At 37.4% G+C, this 20,443-nt stretch overlaps 1 protein-coding gene across 4 annotated transcripts in view; it reads right to left on the bottom strand.

Annotated features, from left to right (window-relative positions):
• Window positions 1–20,443, bottom strand: part of MACROD2 (MACRO domain containing 2) — a 2,143,045-nt gene that overhangs the window by 2,052,850 nt on the left and 69,752 nt on the right. For all 4 annotated transcript variants that reach the window (XM_025399153.1, XM_025399154.1, XM_025399155.1 and 1 more), the window contains exon 3: window positions 4,369–4,476. In XM_025399153.1, coding sequence (XP_025254938.1) covers window positions 4,369–4,476 — 108 coding nt within the window. The remainder of the gene's footprint in view (window positions 1–4,368; window positions 4,477–20,443) is intronic.

The following is a 20,443-nucleotide window of genomic DNA, read 5'->3' as shown; positions in this document are numbered from 1 at the left end:
TGTAACAGTATCAATTTTTGGTTTTGACATTGGGTAAACACGGACATAAAAATGGCAACAACACACACTGGGGACTACTAAGGTGGAAGGAAAAGAAGGGGCAAGGGTTGAAAAAGTAACTATTGGGTACTACGCTCATTACCTGGGTGACAAGATCAATCATACTCCAAACTTCAGCATTGTGAATATACCATGTAATGAGTGTACAAGTACTCCCTGAATCTAAAATAAATTATTTTTTTAAATCTGCTTTTGATGTATATACTATAGCTATATACAAAGCACCACTGTGCTATTTTTGTCTTTTCTATCGTTATTTCAAAATAAAAAGTTTAAATAAAAAATGGCCTTGGTTATGATAACCTGAATTTTGAACCCAGGTCTGCCTAACTCTAAACTTCTGCTACTGCCCTGTGTACTATAATGCTTGCAAAATCTGTTTTATTAAAACATACTAAACTAGAGAGAAGAATATAATACACAAGAAGTCCATCCTGGGTCACATTTAAAGAGGTTAAGGCAGTTCAAAACACACATTATTAGAAAGAAGTTTAAAATATGAAATCATTTCATTCATAGCAACTAAGACCAGGTGTTCCAATGTACTAATATGGTCATGAAAAGAGCACTTCAGAAGTCTAACAGGAGGTGACGGGGTTGCTTTGGCATAGTGACTAGGGGTACTGTTTTTCACTCCCCTTCCAGTAGAGGCAGTTCTATAGTTTCCTGCCATGTTGCCTTGTTCACTTGAAAAGTTAACAGCTGTTCCACTCCTTCCACACTAGGCAAACAAACTGCATGGTAGAAAGCTGTAAATAGAGCCATTACAGTGTATATTCACTTGGCATCCCTTTTTCATCTACCTGGGATCTTCCTGATGAGACTATCCTTGTGAGATGCAAAACATGGCCAAATTACAATCATCACAGCCAGAGAGGTGAGTCAAAATTACCAAATCATTTTGGGAGTAAGCAAAAGTTGCTGCCTGTCTTCATATAAATTCATCATACCCTTATATATTATGCAGCAGCTATGAAAAGTTATACATTTAGGAAAGAGCAAGATAATATTTAAAAGAACAAAATAGTGATGACGTAGTTAATGATGTTCTTCTATTTTGCACCATTTTATTTTATTTCAATAATTACTCCCAAAATATTTTTATTAATTGATCAGATAAAACAAAAAACAGAGCCAATTGGTTCACTGTGTCAAGTTTCCAAGGCTGAATGTCCCATTAGTCAGAGATCTACAAATTCAATTCCATATATTAAATAATTCAATTTAACAAATACACAGTATTAAATATGTTTAAGAAGGAGATGACATTGCTTTAGGAGTTGACACAAAAAGAGAAAATGGTACTAATGTGTGCCTTCCATGGGAAGATAGCAAAACCAAGAAAAGACCATTATTACTCTTATTAAGTGTGTGCTAACAAGGCAAAATCAATGTTATCTTAACAACAAGAAGGAGAAAACCTGTGAGAGTGATCTTCAAGTATTTAAAAAGGAAGTAGATATGATCAATTGTACTTCCTCAGGACAGAACTAGGAGTAATGGTTAGAAATTACAAGAACATACAGGAAGGCTGACAGTGTATTTATATACATATGTACATATATACATACATTTTTTAAAATTTAAAAGATATGTGTGTATAAATATATATTTTTATGTGTCTATATATATTGATGTATATGCCCTAAATTCTATAAATAAATGAGCTTTAACTTTTTTTTTTTTTTGAGATGGAGTCTCACTCTGTCGCCAGGCTGGAGTGCAGTGGCATGATCTCGACTCACTGCAACCTCTGCCTCCCGGGTTCAAGCAATTCTCCTGCCTCAGCCTCCCGAGTAGCTGGGACTTACAGGCATACACCACCATGCCGGGCTAATTTTTGAATTTTTGGTAGAGATGGGGTTTCATCATGTTGCCAGGATGGTCTCGATTTCTTGACCTCATGATCCACCTGCCTTGGCCTCCCAAAATACTGGGATTACAGGCGTGAGCCACTGTACCCGGCAGAGCTTTAATTTTAAAAAATTTAAAAGATCATGTGTATATAGATACATATGTGTATATATATAAAAGATCATATGTGTGTGTATATATACATAAAAGATATATGTATGTATACATATATCTTTTATGTATATATACACACACATATATATCTTTTATGTATATATACACACACGATCTTTTATATATATACACACATATATGATCTTTTAAATGTTTTAAAATTAAAGTTCATATATTTATAGAATTTAGGGCATATACATTAAATTACTATCTATAGTGATATCTTATTTAAACTACTGGAGAGGACTTCCTGAGACCCTTTCTAAGGGCCTGTCTTCCCCCAGAGGCCCCACGGGACAGAGAAAGCATCTTGATACCCAGGGCCACAAATGAACAATCCACAGATACTACATATAAGGGAGACCTGTATCCTATGAGGTAACCTGAGGATGAAAGAGTGAGTCATATTGGGTGGCGATTAAATGACCCAGCCTCCTCTCTCAAGAAGACTTTACATTTTAGACAGGCAACAGAAGCAGCAAAGGAGAAAGGAAGTGCAGAAGCATCAGAAGAAGAAAAGGAGAAAACTGAGCCTTGATTACGGCAAAGCAGCTATGGTACAAAGCAACTGACATCCAATCCCTTTTTTTTTTTTTTTTTTTTTTTTGAGACAGGGTCTCAATCTGTCACCCAAGCTGGAGTGCAGTGGTATGATCTCAGCTCACTGCAACCTCCACCTCCCAGGTTCAAGCGATTCTCCTGCCTCAGCTTCCCGAGTAGCTGGGACTACAGGCACTCGCCATCATACCTGGCTAATTTTTGTATTTTTTGGTAGAGATGGGATTCACCATGTTGGCCAGGCTGGTCTTGAATTCCTGACTTCAAGTGATCTACCCACTTCGACCTCCCCAAGTGCTGGGATTACAGGCATGAGTCACTGTGCCCCGCTGTAACTGATACCCAATTCTAAGGGAACAACAAGCAGACCAGTATTCTGAACTTTCTGCTCAGTTGCCAGAACTGTACAATATCCTTGAACAATGTTTCAGTTCTCCATTAGACCCTTCTGTTTGCCTGCCAATGCATTTTCCTACTATCCTGTGTGAATTTATTATCACCACAGGGAACCTGGAGATAACACTGAACTTCACCTGAACTCTGTACTCTTGGAAAGAGTCACAGTCAAGAAATTACCCCTATCCTTTTGTGTTCTGGGAACAGGCTTACTAGATAAAACTAACAGATGACCATCTTGCAGCCAAATGACAAGGCCAGAAACGGACTTTCCAAATTCCCATTCTCTGTCTCACACATGATTAACCAAACTCTTTGTCCCCATTTGCCATTCTGGTTGGTCAATGCCCACCAACGACCCGACCAAACTTTAGTCAGGCTCCTCTCCTTCCTTGAAACCCCTGAACTTTGGTCTACCCTGAAGCAATCGAAGGTGAGCCACCCCTCCTTAACGGCCATTCCCCAGAACCAGCTGACCTCAGGGAAAAACATCCCCGTTAACACAATATTCTGCCTCCCGCTATTGGAATCATCCTCCTCCTTTTATTGTAATAGTCTATTTAGATAAAGCCTCTCCTTACCTAAGTCCAGATTTGTTTTTAATTGACACTTGCAACCTTCAAACAGCCTAACTTTACAAAACACAAATTAAAACCATTAAATATCCTCTCATTTACAATATTTTTATAGAATCACAGCTATTACATCTTTTTTGATATATAGCCACATAATGAAATATAACATCTGTTAAATTTTTCCCAATGTTGAAATAGGAAAATTAACTAGACAATTAATTATTAAAAATAATTAAAATATGCTGGTTAAAATTAAGCATTTCATGATGAAAATGAAAAGTGGAACCCAAACAACTTAAGTTTTGAAATCACTGAAATAATTTCTTCATATTTTCACTTTTGTCTTACACAGTTCAATCATTGCCTGACAACCTATTCAAAAGAAGAAAAAAAGCTTGATGAGCTTGTATTTATGTTGGCCAACTATTAATTCAAGCTATGAAAGTAACAATAATATATATACTTGCTAAAGTTCTTTCTGAAGAAGTTTCTGCAACAATCTGTCACTTTTCCAGTGGTCCAGTATCCTAATCTCAACCTAGCACCTTTCACTGTAGAGGGTGCTGTAGATGCACATTAATTGCAGAACATACAAAAACATAGATCTCTAATGTGTTTAATCAAGAAGAGAAATAGAATAGACATTTATACTTCAGAAAGCATTTTTTTCTAAAATACTTACATTCTTAATTATAAAAAATATTTTGAAATAATACTTATATAACACATCACAGAAAAATCACCTACTCACCAGCATTGACTATAGCATCTACCTCTAGCAATGTGATGTCACCTCTATAGAGAGAAACTTTTTCAGTCAAACTTTTCTTCACCTGGGATGTTTCCTGAGTATTTTCTTCTGTAATAGAAAATGGAGATATATCAATAATAATATTATTAATTTTAATCAAGATGATTTTTTACTCAAGACTACTACAAGACCCAATATGTGTCATGCTCTACTACAAAAAACAAGTGGAAATAAGAGCGTAAGTACGAGGGGTGTGGATTATTCTCTGTTTTGTAATTTTCAAAACAAACACACTATCACATACAAAATGGACATACAATAAAATTTTAGTATGTTATATTGGTCAACAAGAAATTCAATACTTATGGGTAATTTTATTAAAATATCCATTCTAAAATAAAATTGCGTACCATTACATTCACAAGGAGGTAAGAAAAAGATGTTTCAATCTTTAATGTTAGGTAAGAAGAACTTACCTAAAAGGCATCCTTGATAAGAATATATATATATATCTGAGCAAAAAAAATTTAGGTTCAGCATTTTGCTACTCCTTTTTTTTTTTTTTTTTTTTGAGAAGGAATCTCACTCTATCACCCAGGCTAGAGTGCTACAGTGGCGTGATCTCGGCTCACTGCAACTCCTGTCTCCCGGATTCAATAGATTCTCCTGCCTCAGCCCCGCCCACCTCTCCCCCACTACCCAAGTAGCTGGAATTACAGGCATGAGCCACCATGCCATGCCCATCTAATTTTGTATTTTTAGTACAGACGGGGTTTCGCAATGTTGGCCAGGCTGGTTTTGAACTTCCAACCTCAAGTGATCTGCCCATCTCGGCCTCCCAAAGTGCTGGTATTAAAGGCATGAGCCACCATGTCTGGCCAGCTCTTTGGTACTTCTAAGTAACAAACTATTACTCCGGATAGGAAATTTCAAGGAGAATATTTGAATTTGTTAAACTGCTGCTTTCTTATCAAATTGTATTTTACCTTTTGCTCTAGAGGGCGCTACTAGATTTTAAAAAGAAAGCTTTACCCCAACACAACAAGAGCCAGCAGGCAGGTATATTTAAAACAAGCCAAAAACATTACATTCTGAAATCTGATTTTTTAAAAATGATTTAGAGCAAGACTATAAACTTGAATTTCCATTTATTTTTAACAAATAGTAATAAGATAAATTAAACCTAGTAAACAAAGCTGTGCAAAATAAATGTTTTAAAATATTTTAAATTGCTATTCATAAAAAGGTTTTTAATATACTTATAGGAAAGCTGATCTGTATTTTTGAATTTATTTATATTAAAGTATGATATGTGTAAATCTTTCATGCAAGGAGATACTGCTATTCACTCACTGAGATACTCTGATTTTTAAAAGTATTTATGATATGTGTAAATTTTTAAGGCAAGGAGATACCGCTATTCACTCATTGAGATACTCTCATAAGCATGCAATTTTGAGACATCTGGGGGATTAGAGGTGATAGGTTATGAGTCACCTAAATTGTCTTTGGACCACAATAGTCCCCCCACCAAAAAGAAAATTTGGCCAAGACTAGAAAATAACCTGTGACCATAAAAATGATCCTTTCTCTGTCTATAAAGCATTCCCTTCTTAGCAACCACTTCTCTCCCAGAAGTATTCTAATCAAAATACTCAACTGGTTGTAGTAATAATGAGAAAGAGAATAATGTGGGCAACTTGTATGTTAATGAAGTAGAGAAAAACTTTATGAAACCTCAAAATATAAAATACTTATACTTGAGTTGACCTCTCAGGGACTCCTACAGTACTATTTATCTCTGCCAGATACTGGGTCAGAGCAGACTTTACTACCAGAATGACTCTGTTAAAATCCTAATTCTGCCAATAAACAGCTGGGTGAGTTTGAATAAGTTATTTCCTCCGTGCATCAGTTTGTAAACTACTGGCTCCTTCACAGTTAACATGAGTTCATGACACTTAAAATGTTTGCCTCATAGTAAGTGATCAACAAACACAATCTTTTCTTTTTTTTTTTTTGAGACGGAGTTTCATTCTTGTTGCCCAGGCTGGAGTGCAATGGCGTGGTCTCAGTTCACTGCAACCTCCATCTCCCAGGTTCAAGCGATTCTCGTGCCTCAGCCTCCCAAGTAACTGGGATTAGAGGCACCCGCCACCACGTCCAGCTATTTTTAGCAGAGATGGGGTTTCACCATGTTGGCCAGGCTGGTCTTGAACTCCTGACTTCAGGTGATCCACCCACCTCAGCCTCCCAAAGTGCTGGGATTACAGGCGCGAGCCACCGCGCCTGGCCAACACTACCTTTTTTTTTTTTTTTTTAAACAAAAGTGACAAATATTATTTCAGCATCCATGGACCACAATAGTAAGATATTTTTTCAAAATATTTTATTTTAAATAAAATATCAATCTATTTATTATTCCTTATCAGTGAAAGAGACTATATTTTGTTTGTGCTCTTATCAAATTGTCAACACCTGACCCAATGACAAAGACTCTGAGCCACAAGTCCTTCAGTTCCACATCCAACTAGTTTCTATTGTGATTAACCAAATTATAAACTCTTGATTCTCCATTAATGATTATTAAATGACAATAAACATTTGGTGGCTTTGTCAGAGAAAAATGCATATTTAGACTATTGTGAACCTAGAAATTATAGATTCATCACTGAAGATGTTTCAGAACTCTATCAGGCATTAAATTGACAGACTTATAAATAAATGCAGAAAGGCCATTTCAACTTGGGAGACAGAGTAAATAGATTTCCTAATTATTCTTTAACTGGTTTTAGCTCTAAAAAGTATTATTTCATTTTCTCATGAAGCATTATGTAAGTAACATCACATTTGTAGTGATAGAATTTTTAAACATATGAGACAAGTCATGTGTTTCTTTCTCAAAAGTAATTATAAAAGAAAGGTATGGGAGGGCTAGGCACAGTGGCTCACGCCTGTAATCCCAACACTTTCAGAGGCGGGTTGAGGCGGGCAGATCACAAGGTCAGGAGATCAAGACCATCCTGGCTAACACTGTGAAAATCTGTCTCTACTAAAAAAAAAAAAAAAAAAAAAAAAAAAGAGCCAGGCATGGTGGCACGTGCCTGTAGTCCTAGCTACTTGGGAGGTTGAGGCAGGAGAATCACTGGAACCTGGGAGGTGGAGGTTGCAGTGAGCCGAGATCGTGCCACTGCACTCCAGCCTGGGCGAGAGATGGAGACTATGTCTCAAAAAAAAAAAAAGAAAGGTATGGGAAAACAATGACGTTTAAACCATTTTTATACCACCGTTCAGTTTTTTAAAAAGAAACTCTAATCTGTCATCTGCAATTTTTTTAAATGGAATATTTTGAGACTGAAGTGAAAGTTCAACCAATTCAACGTAATGAATAAACATACTGCTGTGACATGTCACTCAAGTAAGTTACTCAAAATAGTCTTTACTTGAATGTCAGCATTATGAGGGAATATTTTAATTGTCTCTCATTTTAAAAACTAACATGAGACTCTTCTTTCCTCAACAGTCAGATTATACTTACGGCCCAATTCCTCACATAGTATGCGAAAAAGGTATGTACATACTTAAAGGCTACAGCTTGATAGGACTAATAATTAGCAGTATTTCCTTCAACAATAAATCAAAACCTAATGGGAGTATTTTTTGACCACCAACTATTCTTTGCAAATACAATATAAATTACCACTTAGAGGCCACCTCTTTTATTTGCATACCAATGTGTTGCCTTCCTCTTCACACACAAAGCTCAATGTATCTTTTTCCGTACCCTAGGTTTTCAGTAATAAATAGGACAAAAAGTTGTCAAGTATATCTCCCTCATGGACATTCTCTACGTACACAAAGCACCAACTCAGGCTTTGCGCATCACTGACAATTGCAAGTTGAAATATCTGTCAGTGTAAACACGTGACAGTAATTGCTCTTCCATATTGTATACTTTTGATAATGTCAAAGAAAACCGGAACTGGAAGTGATTAAAGCAGTAAAAACAGATTTTATTCAGTAACTATTACAGTAAAGGAAAGAGACCTCAGTGTAGAACTGGGATCAATTCCAAATACAGCAATAACAAGCAGGGATTTATAGCCAAGGAGCAGGATGGAGGTAAGTGGATGGAAAATAACTAAGAGGAAACATAGGGGGATTCTGGTTATAGGGCCTTAACAGTATTCTTGCTGAAGGCAAGCCAGGGCGATCACATATTGCCTGGTGAGGGATGAGCAATTTGACCAAGTATCAAGGGTGATCTGATATCAAGGGTAAGACATTTTCTCTTAACTAACTTAGCAAGATTCTTGCTGAAACTGGGCTATGCAAGTATTGCAAGAATGGGGCCTAGACACAAAAAAGACAGAGAAACCTGACTAAACTTTGCTTAAGAAGACAGTGTTAACTGTCCCCTTCTGGGAAAAAGACAATTTTAGTTGTCAGTGATGCCAAGTGAGGAAGGTGGGGAGAAATTAAAAATGTTAGTTTGGAGACTTGTAGTAGGCTATCAGAGGAAACAAGAAGAATTGAGAAAATGTATAAGATGGCAGGATCCAATAAGCCAGGTACCAGGCCAGTTTCCCAAGAGGACTTTGTAAGCATTGACTCCATAAAGTCTTTGTGCCTTAAAAGTGTCTGGACGTATCTGATTCAATGCATCATTCTCAAATATGACATCCCAGTCAAAGCCTTGGTTATAAACTGATTTTTCCAAGTATGTCCTGTTACAAGGAAGACGGAATCTTACTGAACTTATCCAAATAATCGTAATGCCATTGACAATTAGAATACTCAATAAGTGTTTCTGAATTCTGGAGGGATCAGGTTGGAAGAAAATATGTTTCATCTCTTTTTACAAAAGCATAACCTACTAAATTGTCATGAGTTACAGAAAGCATGAGAAAACAGGAAAAAAAAATGCTCCTTAAATAAGACATTAAAGAATGAGAAATATTCCAAAACAATAACCATAAAAATTATCTTATTTATTAGTTTATTCTGCCCCATGTAATTGAATCTTCTGCTTTATCCCGGGTTAGCAGTTTTATGAGTCAGCTTCTCTAGTAGCTGCGGAAATCCATACTCATTCCAGTGGTATGGTCTACAAGTATCTAAGCAATGCCATTCGAAGGCTACACCCCAGAGTTCCTGGCATGGTCCTTTCCATAGGTCTCTAAGACAATCAGTTGTGTTGAAAATGAAGCATTCTGGCTTATAAGCTGATTACAGGAGCTTTCAGGAAGAATCAGAGTAAAAGAAAAACTATCTGTGGATAATAAAAGACTTAAAATGTCTATGGTTAAACTCTGTTCATTATAAAAATGATAAAACTGATGAGGGAATTAGGTTATTTTGTGGCACACAATATTTAAATATTTAAATAATAGTTGGCATTATGATGATAACAGTATATACAAGGACATATGATGGACAATGAGGGTATTGGCAAATGTCTATGAAATTCACATAATTTCTGGAATGTTTTTATTATTAATATTTACCCATACAAATATAACCTAGAAAAGCTTAAGCATCACTTTTTACTTGACAATGCTTCCCACATACTTTAGTGTGTCAAACAAACAATATTTTTACTAGGTGAAAGAACAAATCCTTTGACGTTTTCCAGGGGACCTATGGGAAATCTCAAGGTCAGTCCAAGATTAATAATTCATTTAGGGCTGGGCACGCTGGCTCACGCCTGTAATCCCAGCACTTTGGGAAGCCGAGGCAGGTGGATCACCTGAGGTTAAGACCAGCCTGGCCAACATTCTAGAATAAATAGAATTTATTGTATTCTATAAATAGAATACAATAAATTAATTTAGAATCTGATTTTGGAAAACTGTCAAAAATGTCAAAAGATTTGAATGCTGATTAAACAGGATCATAGATCACTATGAAACAATACTTAAGTTCTCTTAAAAGGAGATGACATAGAAAACACAAAGCACAATAAATTATTTTGATAAGGCACAGAATTTTTGTTTCCTAGGCAGATTACTTGAAAGGCAAAGAGGCAGCCGGACACGATGGCTCGTGCCTGTAATCCCAGCACTTTGGGAAGCCAAGGCGGGCAGATCACCTGAGGTCGGAAGTTCAAGATAAGCCTGACCAACATGGAGAAACTCCATCTCTACTAAAAATACAAAATTAGGCGGGCGTGGTGACACATGCCTGTAATCCCAGCTACTCGGGAGGCTGAGGCATGAGAATCACTTGAACCCAGGAGGCGGAGGATGCAGTGAGCCGAGATCACGCCATTGCACTCCAGCCTGGGAAACAAAAGTGAAACTCCATCTCAAAAAAGAAAAAAAAGGAAAGAAAAACCTTTCACAATCTGTTATTAAGAACAGACCAATATTCCAAGAAAACTTTGCTTTAACAGAAATAAAACCAAGTTCTAGTTTTATATCAGCACGCTATTGGGCTCATGTTATTTAAAAAAAAAAAAAAAAAAAAAAAAAACTTTACATAGAAATCAATTTAATCTTAGCCAGCTTGAAAACATAAAGAATTCCTTTTCTGCAAACCTACAGCTTTCTATATCCATTCAGATTTCGTCCTACATTTTTCCTCTTTCTCATTCTGGAATAACCAGTAATCTCATTTTAAGACAAAATTACACTCTTTTTCCCTTATCTACAGCAAAAAAAGTCCTTCATTCCTCACATACTTTGCATACAGAGGTGTTTCTCCTCACGTTTATTACTTTTAGTAGTTTAACTTACATGTATTAAATGTAATTTGAACGACCAATACACTTTTACAAAGAAAACTTGAGAAGTAGACAGCTGTAAACTGTGTCACATGCTAGCATTCTATAGCATACTAGCAGGTTTTATGAATATATCATCTTACAATTTCTAGAGATATCTGTTTCTTTATAGCGTAATCTTTCAAAAGAACATTTTATTAATGGGCCCAATTATTTCTAGTTTCTTTATGCCATGTGAAAATAAAAAGCCAAAGTATATAAACTCAAACTTACGTTTAGTATTAGTATTTTAGTCATTTATATTTCTTAGAAATTATGTGGATTTTAATGAATATCTATTAATGTAATATAAGTCTAAGGTTGCAAATTACTAAAAATATTTTAAAAACAATTTCCAGGCAGACATACTATAACATTAAACAAAGCTAGCCAACATCTCAAGTTATTTTCCTGTTAACGATTTCTACAACATATGTATATATTAGGCAAGTATTATAAAAGCAAAAACCTAAAAAGTTAAATATATGGATTTTTGTTTTACTGTTATGCTTGATATACAAGAAGTCATGGCTATAAAGCAATTTAATTTTAGTGAATGTTTACTTGTACACTGGTTCTTAGGTGAAATTTATAATTTTTATAATATTAAATATCTAGTAGACATAAGTTTATCTGATCAGCAAACCCAAGTAGAATAAAAACATGCCCATATTATACTTAATGCTGACAAGTCATTAAGACAAACCCATTTTTATTAAACCAATAATATTAAATTAATCTTATTTACTGAAGACTTAGCAAAGTCATAGGAACTTTTTATTTGGGTAGAAGGTGAGGGGGCAAGGTCTCACTCTGTCACCCAAGCTGGAGTGCAGTGGTGAAATCTCAGCTCACTGCAACCTCCAACTCCTGGGCTCAAGCGATCCTCCCACCTCAGCTTCCTGAGTAGCGGGGACTACAGACATGTGCTACCAAGCCAAGCTGATTTTTGTATTTTTTATGCGTGTGTGTGTGTTTGGGGTTTGTTTTTTGTTTTTTTTTTTTTTTTTGGTAGAGATGGGTTTCACCATGTTGCCCAGGCTGATCTTGAACTCCTGAGTTCAAGCGATCCCCCTGCTTTGGCCTCCCAAAGTGCTGGGATTACAGGTATGATCTACCACATCCAGCCCATATGAACTTTAAAACACATTTGGGTTAGTTTCCACATTTCTGGGAGTTTTTGGAGTATTTAACTTATATAAGAGTTCATTAATCTGTAAGATAATTTGAATAGTTCTTCTTTATGAGATTTTATGAATTATGTTGGTAATACTATCCTTACGTAGAAAAATATCACATATATATAACAAACATACATATGTAAACATATACAAACATATGTGCATACAGCCGCAAACAGATCTTACAGCTTTTATTCTAAAATTTTAGCAATTAATCAGGTAAACAAAGTAATATAGTTTTATCTTTCGTCTACATTTTTGTCAAAATTGTATTTTTGATAAATGGAACAAATTAGGTTACCTGTTCTATATGAGGGTTAATGTTTTTTAGTAATATTTATAGAGAAGATTTTTAAGATTTTCTCATGTAATCTTATGGAGGCTGTCGACTAAACTTTAGGCAGTAACTGAGGTGACATCAAACAGCTGTAAGGATGTCTCGAAAGCCCATCTGACTGCATAAAATATTCAGTGTTTCTAATTAGCATTTTTTTCCTTTTCAGCCTCAGGTGGTTGCTTTTGGGGATCCTTGAGACCCTTGAAAACCCTCAATGAGGGACAATGTGCTCAAAGTTCAAGTGCCTATAGGGAGTTGAAAGCTGAAGTGAGGAAGAAAAAATCTGGCAGATATGGACAGAAGGATGATGAAAGAGGTAAGGGTTTTTAGGGAGACATCAAAGATTCAAGAGAATGGAAGGTGAAGTCCAAGATGGCAAGGGCAAGAAGGAGGAGCAGAAGCAATGGGAAGGGAGAGGTCTTAGAGGAGCCAGTTTGGAAAGATCTTAAGTTTCCTAGAGAAGCCAATGAAATTCTAAATTATCTTTAGTCAAACAATAAATAAACAGAGTTAGTGGAGCACATACAGTAGTCCCTCCTATCCACAGGGAATATGTTCCAAGACCCCTCATGGATGCCCGAAACCACAGATAGTACCAAATCCGGCTGCTGTCAGTCAGAACACATTTCTATTAATGTCTCACACTCAAAAATATAGTGTTTTTTCCATTGTAACTAGGCATTTGTCATTCACAGTGGCTGTAATTTTGCAGTCTGAGATGCGACAGCAAAGCTAACACAAATTTCTTTTTCCTTCTTCACAATTTCACGCATAGAATTTGTTCTTACATTAAATACCAACATACAATTTCTTTGAAGTACAGAACTTTCACCTTTTTACTTAAAAGAAGCACTTTATGGCTTCTCTTTGGCATATCTAAATTGCCACCATCACTATTCTTGTGCTTTGGGGCTATTATTTTGTAAAATAAAGGTAACTTGAACACAGGCAGTGCAATACACAGACAGTGAATCTGATAACTGAGACGACTACAAAGAGACTTAATGGTTGTATAGCATCTACCATTTGGATACACTTAAAAAGTGATGATTCACTTCCCAGGCAGGATAGAGTAGATGGCACAAGAGTTCATAAAGCTACTCAGAATGGCACAAAATTTAAAGCTTACAAATTAATTTCTGGAATTTTCTACCTAATATTTTCAGACTACAGTTGACTACTGGTAATTGAAACTGCAGAAAGCAAAACTAAGGATAAGGGAGACTACTGTAGTCAGCAGAGCCTTGAGAACAGGGTTTCAGTCAACTAAGAAGTTCCCATGGGAGAAACATGTTCAAATAGAACAGGGACACCTCACAGAGTGCCAGGAAAAACCATTTCCATCTCAGGATTCTGGAAGTGAATACCCACTTGGAACCAAGAGCCATGAAGAAAGACTTCCAGCCCAGTAGTACCTTTCAAAAGCAATCATAGGTCTCTAACCCAACATCAGCCAGTAAATTCAGAATCTTAACTATGAATATCTGTTCCTACTACGCTTCAGTGAACTGTCATCTAGGGCAATGGCTTAGGAGTCAGACTCATCAACTGATCCCAGATCAATCAGTCAGGAGTTAAGACAAAGGTTTCAAAGGTATATACAACTGGGTCCTAGATGAGAGATCCAGGAATCCAATAATAAATCTAATCCTACCCTATCACAGGACCATTAACTGTTAAAGGATCTAGAGCTGGACAGCAGTTAAAGCAGTAAAAACATTATTCAGGGACTATTACAATAGGAGAAAAGAGACTTCAGTATCAAACTGAGCTCAGTTTCAAATATAGCAGGAACAAGTGGGAATTTATAGCCAAGGGGCAGGATGGGATCAATGGATGGAAAATTACCAAGAGGAAACATTAGGGATAAGATGGGAAACTTGCTGAAGGTAGGCCAGTATGATCATATGTTGCCTGGAGAATGGTGGGGGATGACGAATTTGATCAGATACCAAAGTGTTAGATATTTGATAGGAGATTCTCTCTAAACTGACTCAGCAAGATTCTTGCTCAAACTGGACAACAAAGGACAAGGACAGGGTCTAGACAAGAAAAGGGCTTAGAGGGACCTAACTAAAGTTTGGTTACAGAGACAGTCTTTGTCAATATCATATGCCATCCAAAAAGTCATATTTGGGGAAAAAGTATGTCCCTTCTACTTCCTCCTCTGAGGATAATATTTATTATTAACTTTGCAGTGGTTTTATAATTGTTTATAATAGATTACATTTATAATTGTTTATAATACACGTTAGAGAAAACATGAAAAACTTTTGATATGAGCTCACTCCAAGAAATTAGTGGGTGTCCTGTATAGCTTAAGTATCACGGTCATCTCTACCTTTCACTGTCTTTGAGCTATTTTAAAACTCTGTAAGCTGCAGAAAATAGATAATAATGTGAATTATTGTCCATATAAATGCAAATGAATTATATTCCCTGGAACACAACTGAATATTATCTTGAGGACAATTTATATTTATTTTCATTTATTTTGTATTACTTGTAAATTCATTTAAGTATTCTTTATTGCCTATATATGCATGGTTCTTTAAATTCTCCTTTCAACCAGAGTTAAATGTGTTGATAAGTGCTCATTTTATATTTGCATGAATCATCATCTCATCTTTTTTTTTGTTTTGAGACAGAGTCTCACTCTGTCACCAGGCTGGAGTGCGATGGCGCAATCTTGGCTCACTGCAACCTCCACCTCCTGGGTGCAAGCGATTCTTCTGCCTCAGCCTCCCAAGTAGCTAGGATTACAGGCATGCGCCACCATGCCCGGCTAATGTTTGTATTTTTAGTAGAGATGGGTTTTCGTCATGTCAGTCATGCTGGTCTCGAACTCCTGATCTCAGGTGATCCACCCACCTTGGTCTCTCAAAGTGCTAGGATTATAGGCGTGAGCTAACATGCCCGGCCGTGTAATCTCATCTTTATAAAAAACATTTCCGTCTTATAGACATTTTTAGTTTTCATGCATGTTCTAAATATCTGTATAGCATTTACCATGATCTATATGCTCTATATGCTCTTTTTTTTTTTTTAGATGGAGTCTCGCTCTGTCGCCTAGGCTGGAATGCACTGGTGCGATCTCAGCTCACTGCAAGCTCCAACTCCTGGACATACGCCATTCTCCTGCCTCAGCCTCCCAAGTAGATGGGACTACAGGCATCCGCCACCATGCCCGGCTAATTTTTTATATTTGTAGTAGAGACGGGGTTTCTCCGTTAGCCAGGATGGTCCCCATCTCCTGACCTTGTGATCCGCCCGCCTCAGCCTCCCAAAGTGCTGGGATTACAGGTGTGAGCCACTGTGCCTGGCCAATCTACATGCTCTTCTAATGCTTACAAATATTAACCCCTATAATTCTCATAACAAACATATGTATATAGTACACATTACTACTATTCCCTCAATAAGTAAAATGAAGCTGAGGCATGCAGAAATGAAGTGGTTTGACCAAGTACACACAGCTGGTAAGAAAGCTGGGATTTGAACCCAGGCAGCCCATGATCTTAATCAACATGCTAAGCAGGCTCTCATATACCATTTTTATTTCAAAGAGTCCATCTGTGAATGAACCGTCTGTTTAAGTCCCATCTCTTCCTTTAGTGGCAAAATGCAGCAATTTCATCCCTGTCCCACCACACCCCATACACACACACACACCAAGAAAAAGCATTACTTGCTTTTGCCCTAGAGGAAAAAAACATAACTGGTTTTCCAGAGTAGTTATGATACTTTGAAAACAATACAAAGGTCTCAGTAGTTTCTGCTACCATTTGACAAAATTTCGTAACATACAACACACCAAGGACTAGAAAGTAACATAATAAAATCAAATTTGCAGATGTTAATCATGTATCTTCTATTTATGTTTTCTCTTGTTTGCTTGTTTATACAAAATCATCAAACTCGCAGATTCATATCCCAACACATATACTACTTTGTTTACACTGAAATTCTGTGTAGTATTTACATTTTTGACCTTATTCTGATTTTTAAAAATTGTTTTGTAGAGACAAAGTTTCACTAAGTTGCCCAGGCTGGTCTTGAACTCCTGGCCTCAAGCAATCCTTCCACCTTGGCCTCCAAAAGTGCTGGGATTACAGGTGTAAGCCACCATGCCTGGCCTATGACCTTATTCTGAGTTCTGGCATTATGTTACTATTTTACGTCTATTTTAGGCATCAATAAGCCACATTAGAGACAGACTGATTCATTTTATGAGGTAGGGATATAATGTAATCCTACTGTAACAAGAACAGCAAATTTAACAAAAGATACAATTCACTAACATATGAGGTAGACTAGGAGAAATAAACTCTGTTAACTCAATTTTAATCAAGATGAAATGGTCAGGCCAGCCTCGGTGGCTCACGCCTGTAATCCCAGCACTTTGGGAGGCCAAGGCGGGCGGATCACGAGGTCAGGAGATGGAAACCATCCTGGCTACCATGGTGAAACCCTGTCTCTACTAAAAATTCAAAAAATTAGCCGGGTGTGGTGGCGGGTGCCTGTAGTCCCAGCTACTGGGGAGGTTGAGGCAGGAAAATGGCGTGAACTGGGAGGTGGAGCTTGCAGTGAGCTGAGATAGCGCCACTGCACTCCAGCCTGGGAGACAGAGTGAGACTTCGTCTCAAAAAAAAATAAAAAAGATGAAATGGCCAATACTGTCCTTATTTCAAAAGCATAACTTTTAAGATTATAATTACCATTTGAGGATGTAACAATTTTCATTAAAATCATATTTTATATTTCAAACTTCTTAAATATTGTTTTAAAATTGTTTCATCACTTTCCCTACGAGGCTGTCAAACTTCCTGAAGGTCATCTGATAAACAGCTAAGGGATCATCATTAGGTACTGAGCAATATAAAGGATGTTGCTTTAAGCTACTATGTTTTGGAAGGGTTTTTTGCCCAGCAAAAGCTAACTGTAGGAGGAGGCTTTGAAGATATAGCCAGATTTGATGATCTTTGGAAGATCATTACTAGGTCCTAATGATCCCTTAGCTGTCACACTTAAAAGAATAACATGCTGGGAGATATTCACACAAAATGCCTGGGAATACTCCAAATTCTTATTTTCCCCCGTATTGAAATCCCTATATTTTGGCACCCATAGACAGGATTCAGAGAAGCCACCAAGGGTACCAGTGAGTTATCTAATGATACCAGTAGGGGCCTGCTGTCAGTGAACCTCTTCCCATTTGAGGATGCCTGAAAAATCAGTTTAGTCTTAATCCAGCCATGTGGATACAGATTTAAATTAACATTCCCTCTCCACAAAAGAAAAACAAAATAATTAGTAGAATACCATGCCAAGAAATCCCAAGTATCTATAGAAATTAATGTAAAAATGAAATTATAATAAATGTATTATCAAGATGATCAGAAAAATAATTTTGGGTTCAGTAAGAGCTTTTATGGATATACAATCAGGGAACTAGAGGAATCCCAGAGGTCAAGCCACTTCTGAGATCATTTCTTGAAACCAGCCAGTCAATCTCCACACCTCCATCTCTTATTTGATCGTTATTCTACATTACACACATACACACACACACACACACACACACACACACACACACCCCTCTATACTCTAGCATATCCATTTATTCTCAAAATATATAGTTCTTTTAGGTATTATAGATGTTATACTAGAAGATTCTCTCTCGTAGGCTAATTCATAGTAGCTGGTGTGCCAGAGGTTTACAATTTCATTTTTGGGCTACATCTTCAAAGCTTCCTCCTAAGCTTTTGCTGTGCAAAAATCCTTTCCAAAACCTAGTGGCTTAAAACAACATCCTTTATATTGCTCATCAGCCTGTGGTTAACCAGGCAGTTCTACAGTCACCTGGTGAGGTGACGAAGTTTAGATGGTTCTAAATGGCCCCACTCACATTTGGCTGGCAGTAGTCAGGCTGGTCTAGGGGCCTCAGCTGGGATGTCTATCTCTGCTTCACATGGCTTCTCATTCTCCAATATACTAGCTGGGACTTTGCATGATAAGCGAGCACAGACAACAATGTGCAAGCAGTCTTTAAGCCTCTGGTTGGGTCATGTTTGTTGCAGTCCCATTGGTCAAAGCAAATCACATGGAAAAGCCCAAAGTCATTGGAAGAGGAGTAAATAGGAGCATAGACAGAGGGAAGTATCATTCTTTGGGGATCTTTTGGCCCCATTTACTAAGCACATTCTGAGTTACTGAATTTTCTGCATACTAGATCCCAATATTTGTTTTGATTGCAGTTTTGTTTGATGTGCAAATATTTATTTGGGACATATTTTGATTTGATGGAAACTTGGTTCATACTGGTTGTTTTTGTAATGCCATTTCAGTAACGACTTTCGACTTCTAATACATTTCTCTACTGCAGAAATATAATATTCAAATGCCCACAGGAGACAGACAGGCAACATAACTGAGTGAGGCCAGCCTGGTGAAAATATATACAAATATACCGTGTTGTAAATCTGAAAGCAAAGAATGTCCTGTCCAAAGGATGTTGCCTCTATTCACATGTCATTTGAGGATGTGGGCCTTGTACTTCCAGGTCTCCTTGTTTTACAGGAAAAAAAGGAAATCTAAGTTTTAATGTAAAATCCCCTGATTTTTAAATACTAAAATTTAAATAAAAATTTAAAATGAATTTTAATGGCCAGGCACAGTGGCTCATGCCAGTAATCCCACCACTTTGGGAGGCCAAGGCAGCCTGATCACTTGAAGCCGTGAGTTTGAGACCAGCCTGGCTAACATGGCGAAACCCATTTCTCCTAAAAATACAAAGTTAGCTGAGCGTGGTGGCGAGGGCCTGTAATCCCAGCTACTGGGGAGGCTGAGGCGGGAGAATCGCTTGAACCCAGGCAGCAGAGGTTGCAGTGAGCCAAGATCACGCCACTGTACTCCAGCCTGGGCAACAGAGTCAGGCTCCATCTCAAAAACAAAAAAAAAAAAGCAATTTTAAAGCAACAGCAGCAATGGTACTGGTCAAGTTAAAAAAAAAATCTATCTTTGGGCAGAATTCAAGCAAAAGCTATTAACTTGTGACCTCTTTAATGGATCCCAAACAACCCACCATGTAAGGCTTTCCATGACTTGGTTAAAACCTGGATAGTTCCAATCTCATCAGCCCCTGTTCCCCAATCTGTGGTACTCTCCATATTTCTCATCATGGGTGAATTCTTACTTTTCCTCAATACATCCTCTGTTTCCTTCCCCTGTGATTTTAGAATGCCCTTTGCCTGGTCATCCTCATCCCACCCTAAAGCCCTCTGGTACTCTTAATGATTCTTTAAAACTCAGCCTGGATGTCTCTACTTTCATAAAACTTCCTATGAATGTTATTTCTCACTCTGAATCCCAAAGCACTTTGGGTCGTCCTCATGACATTTATCATATCCTTCCCAGTACTGAAGTTATCTGTGTATGTTTTATCATCATTCCACTAGAATGAGGAGTTCATATTCTGGCTGAACTTTGTTTCCTGTATTACTTAGCAAGCTTATCATGCCTAGAATGCCCTCCTGCTCAGGTGAGCTTACACTAAAATATGAGCTCCACATATGAAGGTTTCCTTGATTTTCCCAGCCAGGATGTTTGGAATCTCAGAAACTGTGGGGCTGGGGGTTGGGGGGATGGGGGGATGGGGGGTGTGGTGGTGGGGTTGGGGGGCGGGGGGGGCGGGAGGATAATCTGTTGCTAAGATTTTTATCCAAGGAAGCTGTTGCTAAGATTTTTATCCAAGTTGGAGCTAAGAAGAGAGGCAGGGGAATTAAGTCAAAGGAC

This window comes from Theropithecus gelada, chromosome 10, assembly GCF_003255815.1.
Source record: "Theropithecus gelada isolate Dixy chromosome 10, Tgel_1.0, whole genome shotgun sequence".
In the NCBI taxonomy this organism is placed as follows: domain Eukaryota; kingdom Metazoa; phylum Chordata; class Mammalia; order Primates; family Cercopithecidae; genus Theropithecus; species Theropithecus gelada.
This window is presented reverse-complemented; position numbering and strand designations above follow the sequence as displayed.